Source organism: Grampus griseus (assembly GCF_964374135.1).
Source record: "Grampus griseus genome assembly, chromosome: 6".
Classification (NCBI taxonomy): Eukaryota; Metazoa; Chordata; class Mammalia; order Artiodactyla; family Delphinidae; genus Grampus; species Grampus griseus.
In genome coordinates, this window is record NC_139000.1 from 104,683,589 (window position 1) to 104,701,424 (window position 17,836).

A 17,836-nucleotide genomic window follows, 5' to 3' on the forward strand; every position below is an offset into this window, starting at 1 on the left:
GTTTTGTTTTTAGATTCATTTTAAAAGATCTTCTGCTTTCTCTAGCCTTAAAAGTAATGTATAATTTGTAAAATGGACTGGATTTTGATGCCTACCATTCATTTAAATTTTGAACTTAGATGTATTTGTTTTTCCTGTGTTTGTTTTTCTTTCTAAGCCATATCACTCAGCACACTGGAAGATTAGATTATCCATTGTAATCAGTAGATGACAAGATGAACTTTAAAAATTACAGAGATGAAGTAGGAAGGAGATACTCTGAGATTAATAGGAATCTGGGACCTATGAATTAAATATGGAGCTGCATAAATTTTCTTTTTGCAACCAGGAAACAGTATTTCTAGAATGAATTTATTTTTTAAGTAATAAGATATGGAAAACAAAAGGCCAAAAACCACATGGGTTTTAGGAAAAGGAACCTAACACTTAGAGCAGTGAGTATGCTCTGAATGTATATTTTGCTCTCCAACAAGACTGTAATTTACTTGAGAGAAGAAACTCTTTAGAGGTAGTCATTGCTAATCCTTGTAATGCATTCTTGGAAAACTCCTCTGAAAAAAGACAAGGAATATTTCTCCTGTTCCCATTGTAGCCACCGTGTTTGAGGCAACCTTTAGATGGTATTTCTGAATTGGAAATGCAAAATGTTATCTACATTTATAGAGTGTCAAGAAAATTAAATCTAAACTGAGAATGATGAACCAGATCACTTTCTGTACAGAAAGTGTGAATTGGAATAGAATTGCTGAACATAATCTTTTGTTGCAGCACCCTCTTGACAAGCCCTCAGGGCCCACTGTTGTCATTGTTTCTTCTGGGATTCCGCCTGCTTTCCTCTTCACTGTTGCCATCTCCTGCTTTTCCCACTTGAGTTCTTTGGGTCTGGCTTTGTAGCCAGCCTGGGAAGACAGTCTTCCAAGACTGCATCCCCTTTATTGCTGTTCTTCAGGACAAATACTCAACTTATTTTAAGGGCTTTTACTTTCTGTCATCAAAAGAAAACTGGTAAATTGGGTAATACCAGATTCCTGATGTTACACATTGATAAAAATTAAAGTGTATGTTTAAATGTATCTATTCCTTTTTGTTTTGTGATGAAATGATAATCAAGTAGCTTAATCTGAAATCAGTTTTCCATGTTATATTGCTCTGTAGAGAACTGAATGTGCCTCTTTTCTCAGGGTTAGGGCATGAGCAACTGTTGCCATATTGCTCACTTTTTACTGGACCCTGCCTCCTGAGGCTGTTCACTCCAGTTATGTTAATCCAGCAGTTCCCTTTATTCAGCGGAGATTCTGCAGATTCTTATAGTAAAAAAATATAATATCACTAAGAGTGCCAGAAGGACTTTAAACCTTTATTTAATGAGTTGCTATATTTTGGCAGTATCTCTTGGGGTCCCGAATCTTCTCTGTGTCCTGCTGTCTAGAACTTCAACTTACAGCTTTTCCAAGGATGATTCTACCTTAGGAAAAATGACTGTTGCTACCCGTACTCACATGATCTTGATTAGAAGCAGATATTTCATTATGTTATTTAAAAGCAGTTTAGAATACATATCAAAATTTTTTTTAGGGCTTCCCTGAGCCTGCGCGTCCGGAGCCTGTGCTCCCCAACGGGAGAGGCCACAGCAGTGAGAGGCCCGCTTATCGCAAAAAAAAAAAAAAAAAAAAGTTTTTTTTAAAACTGTGTATAACAACATTTGATTCAGCTGATAAGTGATGTGATTTTTTTCAATATTGAAAATCAGTTTTTGACTCATACTATGTTGATCATCAGTTTTTTGCTTTTCTTACTATCTACAGTAGGACAGTTTGTTTTTGTTTCTTTTTTTTGCGGTACGCGGGCCTCTCACTGTTGTGGCCTCTCCCGTTGCGGAGCACAGGCTCTGGACGCGCAGGCTCAGCGGCCATGGCTCACGGGCCCCGCCACTCCACGGCACGTGGGATCTTCCCAGACCGGGGCACGAACCCGCGTCCCCTGCATCGGCAGGCGGACTCTCAACCACTGCGCCACCAGGGAAGCCCAGTAGTACAGTTTTGTGTCCCTTGGCTTGTTGCATAATTAGCAGCCAATAAATCAGTGATTCAGCTAGTATTCTTGTCAGCCAGTCAGCACACATTTATAGATTTAGCAGAGTTAAATTATCCCATACACAAATAATATACGACAGATTTTTAAATAAAATTTTAGCATTTATAATATTTTATTTATAATTTTTTGTTTTTGTTTTTTGGCCACGAGGCATGTGAGATCTTAGTTCCCCAACCAGGGATGGAACCCTATGCCCCCTGCAGTGGAAGCGTGGACTCCCAACCACTGGGCTGCCAGGGAATTCCCTGTAATATTTTATTTTTAAACAACTGAAATAGTTTTATTCTGTTCTGTGTATGTATCTTTTTGACAAAAGTGATATATATATATATATATATGCTGTTTTGCAAACCATTTTTAAATTTTATTTTTTACTTATTGTTACTGTCTTACCATGTCAACATGTACAGATCCTGCTCATCTTTTTTAGTGAGTATATTACGTATTGGTTGTACCATAGTTTTACCAGTTACTTATTGGTAGACTTATAGGTTGCCTCTGGTTTTTATTTTATAAACAATGTTGCACTAACAGTTTGGTTATACATCATGTGTACTTGTGTTTACTTTTTTTTTTTTAATTTATTTTTGGCCGCATGGGTCTTCGTTGCTGTGCGCGGGCTTTCTCTAGTTGTGGCGAGCGGGGGCTGCTCTTTGTTGTGGTGCGCGGGCTTCTCATTGTGGTGGCTTCTCTTGTTGTGGAGCACAGGCTCTAGGGTGCGCAGGCTCAGTAGTTGTGGTGCATGGGCTTAGTTGCTCTGCAGCATGTGGGTTCTTCCCAGACCAGGGATCAAACCTGTGTCCCCTGCACTGGCAGGCAGATTCTTAACCACTGCACCACCAGGGAAGTCCCTGTGTTTACTCTCTTAGAATAAATTATAGAACAGGTTTTCTGGATCAGATTGTACACATTTTAAGCGCTTTTGATGTACGTAGCTGTTTTTTTTGAAATACCAACTAGTTTACATTCCCACCAGTAGTATTTGAAAGTGGGGAATTCCCTGGCAGTCCAGAGGTTAGGCACTTTCACTACCATGGCCTGGACTCAATCCCTGGTGGGGGAACTAAGATCCCGCAAGCCACACGGCCAAAAAAAAACGTATAGTATTTGAAAGTGTTGGAATGTTGAAAATGTTCTTTTCCCTGCACCCTCTCCTATACTGTGTTCTGTTATTCTTCTTTTGCCTATCTGATTGGAAAAAATGTTATATATCATGTTCACATGTTTTTAGTAGTAAAGTTGAATATCTTTTCATGTGTTTGTTGGCTATTTGTATTTCTTTTGTAAATTTATGTCTTTTTCCCATTTTTCTACTAAAGTATTCTTTACCTGCTTTTTAAAAAATTCATTTTATGTATTACTTTTGCTAAGCACACAATTATGTACAAATATCCTATACTGTTAAATTACTCTATTTTAGGATAGCATTTCTCAAAATATGACTTATAGATCACCTGTAATAGAACCTGAGATAATCATTAGAATGCATATCATTTTCCAGAGGTTCCAATTTCTTAGACTTATGGGGGAATCTATGAATCTGCTACACATTAAGATTAGGGCACCTCTGATTTGGGGGAAATATAAATTCTTTAAGATTTTTACCATTCCTATTTTTCTTTTTGACTCACGGCATTCCACTGGTTTTTTTTCTTATTTATTTTAATAATCATAAACTACTCTTGATGTATTAAGATTATACCCCAGCCTAACATAATAATTTTACAAAAATGTTTTGATATGTGGAAATTTTTATTTTTTGGCTGCGTTGGGTCTTTGTTGCTGTGCGTGGGCTTTCTCTGGTTGTGGCGAGTAGGGGCTACTCTTTGTTGCAGTGCGCAGGCTTCTCATTGTGGTGGCTTCTCTTGTTGCAGAGCACGGGCTCTAGGCGAATGGGTTTCAGTAGTTGCAGCATGTGGGCTCAGTAGTTGGGACACGCAGGCCCTAGAGTGCAGGCTCAGTAGTTGTGGCGCACGGGATTAGTTGCTCCATGGCATGTGGAATCTTCCCGGACCAGGGATCAAACCTGGTGTCCCCTGCATTGGCGGGCGGATTCTTAACCACTGTGCCACCAGGGAAGTCCTGATACATGAAAATTTGAATGTCGTAGTACATAAAGGAAAGCACTTTTGTAAGGTAGTGGGGAGCCTTGCTTGTAAATGAGGCAAAAGGAATAATTGAGAGAAAAACAAGTAAATAGAGTAGGCAGAAGTATAAGGGGGTTTCTCATCTAGTTTCAAAAACCCAATGAGCTATTGCTTAGTTTCTTCCTCAAGTTTTATGTGGTAGTCTTCTTTGAACCATATATTTGAAACCCATACTGCTTGAAAAATAGATTACTCTAAGTGAAATTTTTGAAATTTTTATTGTTATATACATATTCAGTAGGGAGCAATGTTCCCTTTAACTTTTTTCTTTTTTTTTGCGGTACGCGGGCCTCTCACTGTTGTGGCCTCTCCCAATGCGGAGCACAAGCTCCAGACGCGCAGGCTCAGCGGCCATAGCTCACGGGCCCAGCCACTCTGCGGCATGTAGGATCTTCCCGGACCGGGGCACGAACCTCTGTCCCCTGCATTGGCAGGCGGACTCTCAACCACTGTGCCACCAGGGAAGCCCCCCTTTAACTTTTTTTAGTTGCAAGCAGATGAACATGCTACATAAGCAGCAAACTACAAAGATGGAACTTATATGGATGTTTTAATACTGTAACCAAATAAAGCTTTCAGTGGTTATTTGACACATTTAATGATATGCATAATTGTTACTGTGCTGCATGGTAATTAAGCTTAAATATAAATGACTGTGTTTATTATCAGTTTTCTTTAGCCAGACATCACATTTTTGGGACCAGCTTGAAGGAGGAAAAAATATGGCAGGCCCAGAAGCTTTTGCAAATATTTCTGGTTTAGAGATTTCAGTATTAGAGAGATTCGATGTTTGGGGACAGGTTTGCTTGTATCTTTAGTGTTCCTAATTCTGGAGGCCACAGACTTTCCTTTTCCCGTCCACTACTCAAGACCAAATACTAGGGGGAGAAATTGGGACGATTCAGCCATTGCTTTACTTTCTCCAAATAGTTTTTTCTGCCTAGTAATTAAAGCTTGGGATGCAGAGGTCCCAGTCATTGATAGTCAGTGGACAGAGGACAGTTTCCTTCCCTGCTTAAGCCAACCCAGTTCCAGGTCTCAAGGTCTAAGCTGTCACGGGCCCTAGTATATATTTAAGTTGTCTGTTAACCCGGGTCTCTGAGAATTTCTGAACCTGTCTTTTTCATGTTTTCCCAATCTAGGCTGTCTACCGCAAACAGAAATATCTAATATCTATGAAACAAAATGAAATAAAAGCAAATTTAACATCATTATGAAACCAAATGAAAGTATGATAGCTTAGTATATGCTTTTTTCCTGCCAGACCTGCCTTCCACTCCACCTATACCCTTCCAGCCCCAAATGAGATGCATATTTTTACCCCTGGAAAAGTAGTGTCAAGTCAAAGATTCTACAACTTGGAAGAAACTATAACTGGGAATCATTCCTATTCCTGCTATAACTTTCTAGGGATGATTTCTAGTCTCTGCAACTTGGCTGTGTGTAATGAAGCATTTGTTGGTCGAATGTTTCTACATCTATGGTACTAAATTTTTGTACTGTCTAAAAGGATGAAGTAATATTGGGAAAATGTCCTGATACTACTTTTCGAATCTTCTGTTTGCCAGTTCAGTATTGGTTGATAGTAGTCTTTGTATCAGCTGTTATTCAGCAATAAAACTACCTAATGTTTGATGTTGCTTTACCTTTTATAGAGTAATTTTACATGTATTACTTCATAATTCACTCATAAATCATCTTTGTTAGGGAGGTGCTATTTTCAGGAAGGAAAGTTCTGAGTTCAGAGAAGTGAAGTGAGTCAAAGAGCTATAAAGAGGCTTGAATCCATATCTTTCTATTTATTTATATTTTACATCTTTCACAGATACCATCTGCCAAATCATTTAATGTAAAAACTGCACTATTAATGATTAAAACACATATAATAAAATTTAAATGAAATAACTTAGGTTATAAGCGTGGCAGATATTTAAATAAAGTTTAGGACAACAGCATACAGATTTTTCAAAATGGATCAATTATGTCTTGTGACAAATGAAAAATTGCCATCATAGGTGGGAAATTAAACGATATGTTATATAGGCAACTGAGGGAAGAGAATTTGCCTTTGAATGCTGTTTATGTTAGTATATCTATACCATAAATGATAAAGTAGAAAAACTATACTATATGAAATACCCATGTATTTTATCTATTAGGTCAGTATTATATCTCTCATCAAAGATTTTTTTTTTTTTTAATTTCTCTTTCTGGTAGTTCATTGTTAGTGTATAGAAACGCAACTGATTTTTGTATACTGATTTTGTATCCTGAAACTATACTGAGCTAATCAAAGATTTTAATATCAAGTCGATAATATTTTGAGAGGAAATGACTAATTTCTCCCATTTTTAAAAAATTTCTTTTCAGATATTTCAGTCAAGGGAAGAAATAGCTCTTCTCCTAAGATGGAATCTGTTGTTTGGGAATGTGGTTGATCAACTTGATCTGTTGGCCAAGTGGTGCCCTATGTAATAAAATGAAAAGAAGAGGCAAGATGATGTCATTTTCCCATATTGTGAAACCAAAAACAAATGCCTTTTGTGAGACCAAGTTAACAAACCTCTGACGGTGCAAAGAGTATTTCTGTTTGAAGAACTTAACAGAAAGATAGAAGAAGTACTTTCAAGCTGAGACCTGCAAGTGTATAGAGATCTAACATACATATTGAGTAGGCCTGACCATCTGATTCTCATTCAGTCGAGGAAGCATGGCTGTGAGTTGGATCGTCTTCATTCTGTGGCCCTTGACTTTGTTTGTGAGGCATATAGGTGGGCACAGTTTGTTTTCTTGTGAACCTATTACCTTGAGGATGTGCCAAGATTTGCCTTATAATACTACCTTCATGCCTAATCTTCTGAATCATTATGACCAACAGACAGCAGCTTTAGCAATGGAGGTAAGACTTGATCTATTATTTGACATGTCGTAGAAAATGATTCTTGTATTATCCTGTTTAACCAAGCTAATGAATGTGTCTGATAGACAACAGGAAAATAATGTTGTTTTTAACTACATCTTAAAACTACATGTTAAAAAGTTATGTATTTAGGTTCAAACTCTAATGGATTGAAGATTTCATGTTTGGGGAATGTTACTCATCTTAGTTTTCAGACATTATTCTTTTATAAAGAAATTTGAAGCACTGGAACTTGGGAGATAATAGCCATTCAGAAGTTTAAAATTGTCCAAGTTATGATATGATTACATCTTTTCTGTTTTTGATAATAAAACTTTAAAGAACAGACTATACTAATAGTACTCATAATTCAGTTACTAAATATTGAAGGGAACATGACTTTGAAAATGGGTTCTTTTGTTCAGCCTTAGGCTGGTGGTTTACAGTATCTGAATTTTCTTAAATAGTTAAAGTGATTTCCTGTTCTTACCATGCCCTTCTGCATGTGGGATCTTAGTTCCCCGACCAGGGATCAAACCCGTGTCCCCTGCATTGGAAGGCGGAGTCTTAACCACTGGACCGACCAGACCACCAGGAAAGTCCCTCCCTGTAACTTTTTATTATGGAAAATTTCAGTTATATATTGACAGAAATGTATGGAGTGATACAATGAACACCATATACCCATCATCCAGCTTCAAAAATTATCAACACATAGCTAGTCTTGTTTCATTTATAACTGTACACCCACCTGGGTTGCTTTAAAGCAAATCCCAAACACCATAATTTCATCCATAAATATTTCCGTATATATCTCTATAAAGTAAGGACTCTTTCAAAATATGTAAACATCATACCTGTATCATCAAATATACAATTAATGTTTAAATTACTCTTAGAAGTTCACAGTTTATTTTATAGTTGACTTTTTAAATCAGAGTTCATGCAATGCATTCAACTGATGTCACAGTTTATAGTTTCTCCTTCCCTTACCCCTCTCCCTTTTTTCTTGTAGTATGTTTGCCCTATTTCTCATAGTTTTATTTTGCAGATTGCATCCCTGTGATGTTATTTACCATGTTCCTCTGTCTCTGTTTTTGTTTTGAAAGAATACTTCGTAGGCACGTAATGTCTGCTTGTTACTCTTTGTAATTTTAGCAGCCATCGATCATCTCTTAGGTCAATAATTTTATTAGGGGTTTGCAAAATGGTGATATTCTAGTTCTGTCATTCTTCATTTCTCAGCCAGACTACTTTATAAACAGAAACTTCCTCTTTGACTATTGGACTATTAAGTTACTCTTGTGTTCAGTTTTTATAAGAAAGACGGGATAAATACTTGATTGTTTTCCTTTATTAGTTTTTAGGATAATAAATTGATTCATAAGAATCTTTCAAAAGTGACTAATGAGGTCTTTTTTTTCTTTTTAAGTATCATTATGAACTCATGGATTTTTACCATATTTGATGTGTTTCAGTTCATTGCAGTTATTATTTTATTAGGGCTCAAATTGTTCTGTCTTTGGTAGTGGGAGCCGCTTCAAGGTAGCTCCTAAGTGTATTTGACACTACCCTAGTGGTTTCTAATAGCTTCCTTGCTTTCTGGTATGATCTAACCTCATTTCATAAAATTCTGCCTTAGACCTTGATTTATCAGGTTTTTTAGGGAGCACTGGTTCCTTTTAGTTGGAAAGGATTTTCACGGACTCCTATCTGGGTGTTACGCTTATTTATACTAGGTTAGTCATTTTTAGGCCTTTTCATAGACAGAGCTAGGAAGTACTTTTTTTAAAAAGAAAGTACATCATGAGTTTATACTGATACTTGCAATTAAATCATATTGCAGAGTTTTTATTTAACAGTTTAAAATTTTAGTTTTGTTTTTCTCTTATACTGAAACCTTATTATATAGAGACATTATATAATTTCAGAATAATAGCAGTATTATTACTAACAGTGTAATTACTGAAAGCAGTTTTAGATTTCTTTCTACTTCTTTTAGTCCTGAGGGATGTATTTCACCAAGGATGTACAGTCAAATTACTGTGTTTTATTACTTAAGTACTTCTCTGTTTGGTTTAATTCAATACACAGTTCAGGTTTGTGTTTCATTTTGATTTTAAAGAATGACTTAAAATTTTTTTTTTTGCTTAAGTTTGTTTTATAATTATGTTTCAAAACTTTATATATAGGACAAGGTACAATCAGAGAAGTCTAGTTTCTGGCCCTCTCCCCTCCACCTTATTCTTTCCTTCCCTTAGGGGGTAGTCTTTTTTTAAAGTTTTTTTGTTTATCCTTCCATTAAAAATTGTAAATATAATATAACAATTATATAAAATGTTTATACAGTATCTGTCTATATTTATATATTCTTTCACTTTCCTTTGATATAGTGTCATACTGTTTGTTTTCTCTACCTTGCTTTTTTCACTGAACAGTATATCCTGGATATTCCATAGTAGCGTTTATAGATATTCCTCAAAAAGATTTCTTTAATTATGGCAGAATATACATAACATAAAATTTACCATTCCAATCTTTTTTGGGTTTTTTTGGCCGCACCGTGCGGCCTGCAGGATCTTAGTTCCCTGACCAGGGATTGAACCCCTTCCCTTGGCAGTGAAAGCACAGCGTCCTAGCCACTGGACCACCAGGGAATTCCCCCATCCTAACAATTTTTAAGTGTGCAGTTCAGTGGCATTAAGTACAGTTGCCTTGGTATGTCATCACACTATCCTTGTGCAGCACTTTTTCAGCTTCCAAAACTAAAATTCTGTACCCATTAAACAATAATTTCCCATTCTTCCATTCCCCAGTCCCTGGCAACCACCATTCTTTCTTTCTTTTTTTCTTTCTCTCTGGATTTGACTACTCCAGGGAACTCCCCAGTGGTCCAGTGGTTAGGACTTCGCGCTTTCACTGCTGCGAGCCCAGGTTCAGTCCCTGGTCGCAGAACTAAGATCCCACAAGCTGGGCCGCTTGGCCAAAAACAAAAAGAAATTGACTACTCCAGTACCTCATTTAAGTGGAATCATACAATATTTGTCCTTTTGTGATTGGCTTATTTCACTTAGCATAATGTCTTCAAGATTCATCCACGTTGTAGCACGTGTCAGAATTTCCTTCCTTTTTAAGGCTGAATAATATTTCATTGTATGTATATACAAAACATTTAGTTTAACCATTAATTCATCAGACAGTTGGGTTGCTTCCACTTTTTTGGCTGTTGTGAATATAGCTGCTATGAATATGGATGTATAAATATCTGTTTCTCTGCTTTAAACTTTTTCTGAGTATACACACAGAAGTGAAATTTCAGGATAATATGATAATTCTATGTTTAATTTTTTGAGGAACCACCACAGTTTTGCATAGCAGCTGCTCCATTTTACATTTCTACCAACAGTGCACGAGGGTTCCAATATCTCTATATCCTTACCAGTGCTAGTTATTTTCTGGGTTTTTTGTTTGTTTGTTTTGTCTTGGAATAATAGCCATTCTAATGGGTACGAGATTGTCCTCATTTTTTTTATATAAATTTATTTTATTTATTTATTTTATTTTTGGCTGCATTGGGTCTTTGTTGCTGCACACGGTCTTTCTTTAGTTGTGGCAAGCGGGGGCTACTCTTCATTGTGGTGCGCAGGCTTCTCATTGCAGTGGCTTCTCTTGTTGCAGAGCACGGGCTCTAGGTGCGTGGGCTCAGTAGTTGTGGCTCGCGGGCTCTAGAGCATAGGCTCAGTTAGTGTGGTGCATGGGCTTAGTTACTTTGCGGCATGTGGGATCTTCCCAGACCAGGAATCGAACTCGTGTGCCCTGCATTGGCAGGTGGATTCTTAACCACTGCGCCACCAGGGAAGCCCCTGTCCTCATTTTTTAAATTCAGTTCTTACTGAAGGACATTTGCTTTTGAAAGCAGAGCTTGCTGTTGATGTCCTTATTCATCTTTGTAGGGCCAGCAGCTAACATAGTGCCTAACACATAATAATTGCTAAAGAAATGTTTGAGTGAGTTAATGAACTTTATAAACTGTGTCTTCCGAAGGGGTGGTGGTAGTCATGGTTGTGGTTATAGTGCTGTACCTAAGCACTTAATCTCTTGAAGTTGTAATTGATAAATAGTGATGGGCTTTTTGGCGATGGTAATGGTAATCCTCTTACCAATACCAAAGATACCACTTTCCTGTGAACACTAATATTTTACTTTGCCCTTTTTTGGCAGGAGGTGGGGGGAGTGGAGATCAAAATGACTTGAAGCTTTCAACATTTTGTTTACACTTATAAGTGGGGTAATTAAGAAAAAAAATAAAGCAAACCAACTCTCATCTCTAGACCTCTCATGTTCTTTCTGCCTTAATAGTCTCATCTCCATCTTTGCCTGTCATATTCTAATGGTTGTACTTGATGCATTAATAAGTAGAAAAAAAAGGAGTGGATAATAAAACATTTCGTGTAGTATCATCCTGTTTTAGTTGAAGAAAAAAAAGCATGTTCATGTAGAGTAAGTGATCTGGAGAGATTTTTGCCAAGGCCAACAGTGATTGTTCCTGAATTAGCACAATTTATTTGTGTTTTCTATGTTTTTCATTTAATGTTTGTATCAGTATTTTCTGATTTTTCTGTAAGAAACACACTGTGTTTTCAAAATAGTAAAATTAGTACAGAAACTTTATTTTTAAAAATCTCAGCTGTCCTTTTTTGTCTACCTCCCAGTTGCAGTGTCTAAGACTTGGTATTTATTAAGTGTATTTTGATTGAATGACTGAAACTTAAGGAAGAACTTGGTAAATGCCATAAATAGGCATAAAGTGCTAAGAGGATTCAAAAGAGAGAAGGATCATATGTAGAAGAGATAGCTGCAGATCATATTTGAATTAACCTTGAAAGGTGGATTTTCTGTTTGTTTTTAAGAGAATAATATACCCCTTTCTACCAGTAATATTTTGTGGATAGGCTTCTTAGGAAATGAAATTTCTTTGATTATGTTTATTCTTGAAATTCATTGCTTATATCTTTAGAATATATGCATTATCCAGCAGATTTACCTCTCTTATTATCTGTTGTTTAGGTTAATATTAATAAGGTAGTTTTCCCTAAGCAAACAACAATCTAGTGAATTGGATTGAGAAGCCTATTGTGTGACAGGGAAACCAACCAGGAATTAAGAAACTTCTAAATTGAAAAATGTACACACAAGTAGTGGAGAGTTAATTGCATTTAGTTATTTCTGACTATAGGAAAAAAATAGCTTTTAAATTTTTAATTGATTTTCTTGTGTGACAAATCACTTTAAAAGAATGCCTTAAAAATACTTTTTTTTTGTTTGTGTGTTTTTTGTTTTTGCGGTACGCGGGCCTCTCACTGTTGTGGCCTCTCCCGTTGCGGAGCACAGGCTCCGGACGCGCAGGCTCGGCGGCCATGGCTCACGGGCCCCAGCCGCTCCGCGGCACGTGGGATCTTCCCGGACCGGGGCACGAACCCGTGTCCCCTGCATCGGCAGGCGGACTCTCAACCACTGCGCCACCAGGGAAGCCCCAAAAATGCTTATTTTAAATGAAATTACTAAGTGTGATGGAATTTGGTTTGTGAAGTTTTATCTTTTGAGACAGACCAAAATTTACAACTGTTCATGATATTTGAAAAAAGTTTACTTTCTGAAGAAAAGTCAGATTTTATGGGCAGGGCTTCCCTGGTGGCGCAGTGGTTGAGAGTCCGCCTGCCGATGCAGGGTACGCGGGTTCGTGCCCCGGTCCGGGAAGATCCCGCGTGCCGCGGAGCGCCTGGGCCTGTGAGCCATGGCCGCTGAGCCTGCGCGTCCGGAGCCTGTGCTCCGCAACGGGAGAAGCCGCAGCAGTGAGAGGCCCGCGTATCGCAAAAAAAAAAAAAAAAAAAAAATTTTATGGGCAGCTCTGGAAACTCCCATTTGACTTAAGAAGATAAATATAGGCCTGTGATAATGTCATCTTTCTGCAAACCAACGCACTGAAAGAATATTGGAAAGTATTTAATATGCTGTCATAAGACATTTAAAAAGTAAGATTTGTAAAAGAAAAGCAGATCTGTGGGATTAAAGGTATTTTGTTGCAGACCTAGAATTTTTTTAATATGTATATATAAAGTATAATTCTTAAAGTTTTAGACCTTTTCTCATTAGGAATTTTATTATTACAAAAAGGTTTTTAAAAGGTCTTATTTTTAATCATTTAAAATTATTCTAAAAAGTTGTTTTTTAATAATTTCTCACTCTAATTTGGATCTGAAATAGAATGAATACCATTTTTGAATTTTCAATGCCATTCCACATTTGGTTTCACATTTAGTGAATTTAGTCATAATATTCCCAAACCTAGTAGGATACAGTTTCTATGGTTATCAGACCCTTTGTAGAGTGACAAAGATTGGAATTCTGATTCTCTTGAGTCAAATTTTGGCCTTTGACTCTGTCCCCTTTTCACACTCCTTGCTAAGCTTAGGCTGTTGCTATGCTTGAGGGCTTGTCAGCTAGAAGGTTCCTATGGTAACAGGAATGGAAATTTCAAAGAAGAAAGAGAATGAGAGCACAAAGGCTTGGTTGATTTGAATCTGAACAAAGAATAGAAGGTTCCATGTCTTGTACCTTCGTTGAAGAAAGCAGAAATTTAATTTTAGAAAGTTACTTTTCAGTTTGTAAACTTTGTATACCCTGGTCTTAATTTAGTGAATAAAAGTATTACTGCTTAGGGGAGTACTCAGTAAGAATCTTTTAAAAATTTAATCAGCTAAAGTTCCTTTTTTCTCCTTTATAGAGCTTTGATAGTATTCCTTATCTTAACATATTCTCAACTTTGCAGTATTCAGGCTAGCTCATTTAATTTTGATTTTGCTGAGGTTAAAAATTGTTAGGGTTAAAATCAAGGCAGTTTGCTTATTTGAAAAATATTAATTTTTTTTGTTTTTATGTAACAGCTTTATTGAGGTATAATTTGTGTACAATAAATTGCACCCATTTAAAGTGTTCAATTTGATGCGTTTTGACAGATGTATACATCCATGAAACCATCACCACTATCAAGATATAAAACATTTCCATCACCTCAAAAGCTTCCTTGTGTCCCTTTGTAGTCCACCTCCCTGAGTTGGCTCCCTGTTCCAAGCAACCACTGATCTGCTTTCTGTCATCATGGATTAGTTTTCATTTTCTGAGTTTTATATAAATGTAATTAATATAGTATCTACTTTCTTATGTCTGGTTTCTTTCACCCAGCATAGTGATTTAGAGATTCATGCATGTTTTGTTTTGCTTTTTAAAAACACCATTCCAATTGACAATTGACTTTCTCACTTGGGAGTTGAGAATGGGAAATCAGCAGGGTTCCTCATGCCCATCAGATAGGCCTTCTGCGGCTCTATTAATTTGCAACTCTTTCCTAATCTCCTTTTAAAATGTCTTTTACTGGGTTCTGTACTCTTTTTTTTTTTTTTTTTTTTTTGCGGTATGCGGGCCTCTCACTGTGTGGCCTCTCCCCTTGCGGAGCACAGGCTCCGGACGCGCAGGCTCAGCGGCCATGGCTCACGGGCCCAGCCACTCCATGGCATGTGGGATCTTCCCGGACCGGGGCACGAACCCGCGTCCCCTGCATCGGCAGGCAGACTCTCAACCACTGCGCCACCAGGGAAGCCCTGTACTCTATTTTTAAATTTAATTTAATTTTTAAAAATTTTTTAAAAATTTTTGGCTGCATTGGGTCTTTGTTGCTGCATGCGGGCTTCCTTTACTTGCGGTGAGCGGGGGCTACTCTTCGTTGTGGTGCATGGGCTTCTCATTGCGGTGGCTTCTCTTTGTTGCAGAGCACGGGCTCTAGGCGCGCGGGCTTCAGTAGTTGTGGCACTGAGGCTCCATAGTTGTGACTTGTGGGCTCTAGAGCACAGGCTCAGTGGCACACGGGCTTAGTTGCTCCGCGGCATGTGGGATCTTCCCGGACCAGGGCTCGAACCCGTGTCCCCTGCATTGGCAGATGGATTCTTAACCACTGCACCACCAACGAAGTCCCTATTCTTATTTGTATGTAATAAGACCATTTTACAGAGGAAAAACATGAAATTTACAGAGATTACATAGAACACATTGGTTAAGCTCAAGGCCTCTGGGTAAGAATGCAGAGGTTTAACTCTTGGGGCTGTCTTTGTAGTTATGTGATCTTGGGCAAGCTACGTAACTTTCTGTGTCTCATTGTTTTTCACGTGTATTATAAAATGGGATGACTAATGATAGTACCTACCTTATGGGATTGTTGAGAAGATTAAAAAAGATGTGTGAGGCACTTACAACACTGCCTAGCCTATAGTAAGTGTCAGTAAATGCTAGCTGAGATACAGCACAAGGTACTTACAGCTAACAAGTGGCAGAAGCATAAACTTATAGCTTTAGACTCAGTGCAAGCAGCACAAAATAGTCACTCAAGTCAATTTTATAATTCATGATGGGGCTCACAAATGAAGGTTTTACTAACGTAGTAACATCACGATATTGGATTAGTTGGTATTGTATGCATTGCTGAGGACCACGCAAGTTTGAGACTCACTTAAGGCATACATATGCATATATGTGTGATGTATGTACATACATCAAAATAGTGCAGAGAGATTCTTTGTACTGTACCTAGTTTTCCCCCAGTCTTCCTATCTTATATAACTATTATGCAGTATCAAAACCTGGAAGTTAACATTGGTACAATCTATAGCCCTTATCATATTTCACCTGTTTTTACATGTAGTCATTTTTGTGTCTGTGAATGCACATGTACATGTGTGTATATTGTCTTTGCAGTTCTATCACACGTATAAATTTGTGTAGCCATCACTTTGGTTAAGATACAGAACTGTTTTAGTGCCACCGAGGAACTCCCTTGTGCTTCCTTTCTCCCTCCCCCCTTTCCTATTTCCAAGTAACCATTAATTTGTTCTCTAGCCCTATAATTTTGTCAGTTCAAGAATTTATATAAATAGAATCATACAGTATATATAATCTTTTGAGATTGGCTTTTTTTAATTTAGCATAATACCCTTGAGATCCATACAAGTTGTTGCATGTATCAGTAGTCATTGTTTTCAATTGCTTAGTAGTATTCCATTATATAGATGTTCTGCAATTTGTTTAATCATCCATTGACAGATACTGAGTTTTTTCCAGCTCTTTGCTATTACAAATAAAGCTGTTATGAACATTCCTGTACAGGTTTTTGTGCAGACATAAGTTTTCCTTTTGGGGGGATAAATGCCCAGCAGTGTGATTGCTGGATCATATGATAAGCATATGTTTGGATTTTTAAGAAACTGCTCAGCTATTTTCCATAGCAGGTGTACCATTGTACATTCCCACCAGCAGTATATGAGAGATCTACTTTCTCAGCATTCTTACCACCATTTACTATTTTCACTATTTTTTATTCAGCTTTTATAATATGATGTGGTATCTCATGTGGTTTTAATTTGTATTTCCCTCATGTCTAATGATATTGAACATCTTTTCATATGCCATTCATATATTCTCTTTGATAAAATGTTCATGTCTTTAGTTCATTTTTCAATTGATTTGTTTTTTACTTTTGAGTTTTGAGAGTTCTTTATAAATTCTAGATACAAATCCTTTGTTTGATATGTGGTTTGTAAATAGTTTATCCTGGTCTATAGCTTGCCTTTTCATCCTTTTAACAAGGTCTTTAGGAAAACAGAAGTCTTAAATTTTAATGAAGTTCTATTTACCAATTTCTTTTCCCTCTTACGGACTGTGATTTTGGTGTCATTTCTAAGAACTCTTCAGCCTGGGTCTGGAAGATTCTCTCTCTTTTAAGTTTTATAGCTTTATGTCTTACGTTTAAATCCATGATCAATTTTGAGTTAATTTGTGTAAAGTAAGTTTCATTTTTTTGGCTGTGAATATCCACTAGCTTTAGCACTATTTGTTGAACAGACTATCTATCCTTCCACCATTGAATTGCTTTTGCTTCTTTGTGAAAAATGAGTTGGTTATTCTTGTGTGGATTTATATCTGTGTTCTCTATTCTGTCCTGTTTTATCTTTGTGTCTATTTTACCACCAATACCACAGTGTCTTGATTACTGTTAGCTATATAGTAAGTCTTAAAATTGGAGAGCATGATTTTTCCCACTTTCTTTTTCAAAATTGTTTCAGTTATTCTACTTCTTTTGTTTTTTAAATATAAATTTTAGAATAAGCTTGTCTTTAGCTACTAAAAGCATGCTGGCTTTTGACAGAAATTTCATTAAGTCTAAGGACCATTTGGGGGAAGATTGACACCCTTACATGTTGAGTCTCCAGTCCATGAACAGTGTTGTTATGGATTGACTTGAGTCCCCCTAATAAGCCCTAACCCCCAGTACCTCAGAATGTGACCTTGTTTGGAAATAGCGTCTGGAGTAGTGGAGTACTGAGGTACTTCTACTCCAGTATGACTGGTGTCCTTATAAAAGGGAATTTTGGACACAGGCACACATAGAGGGAAGATATGTGAAGAGGCACAGGGGGAATGCTGTGTGAAGATCGGATTTATGCTGCCACAAGCCAAGGAACTACTAGAAGCTAGGAGAGATACCTGGAACAGATCCTTCCCTAGCACCTTTAGGGGGAGCATGGCTCTGCCAACACCTTGATCTCAGACTTTTAGCTTCCAGAAATGTGAGACAATGAATTTCTGTTGT

At 37.3% G+C, this 17,836-nt stretch overlaps 1 protein-coding gene across 3 annotated transcripts in view; it reads left to right on the top strand.

Annotated features, from left to right (window-relative positions):
- Window positions 1–6,951: 6,951 nt before the first annotated feature.
- The window catches only part of FZD3 (frizzled class receptor 3), a gene marked incomplete at both ends in the record, with an annotated part of 79,873 nt that continues 68,988 nt past the window's right edge, over window positions 6,952–17,836 (top strand). For all 3 annotated transcript variants that reach the window (XM_082655842.1, XM_082655843.1, XM_082655844.1), the window contains one exon: window positions 6,952–7,140. In XM_082655842.1, coding sequence (XP_082511968.1) covers window positions 6,952–7,140 — 189 coding nt within the window. The remainder of the gene's footprint in view (window positions 7,141–17,836) is intronic.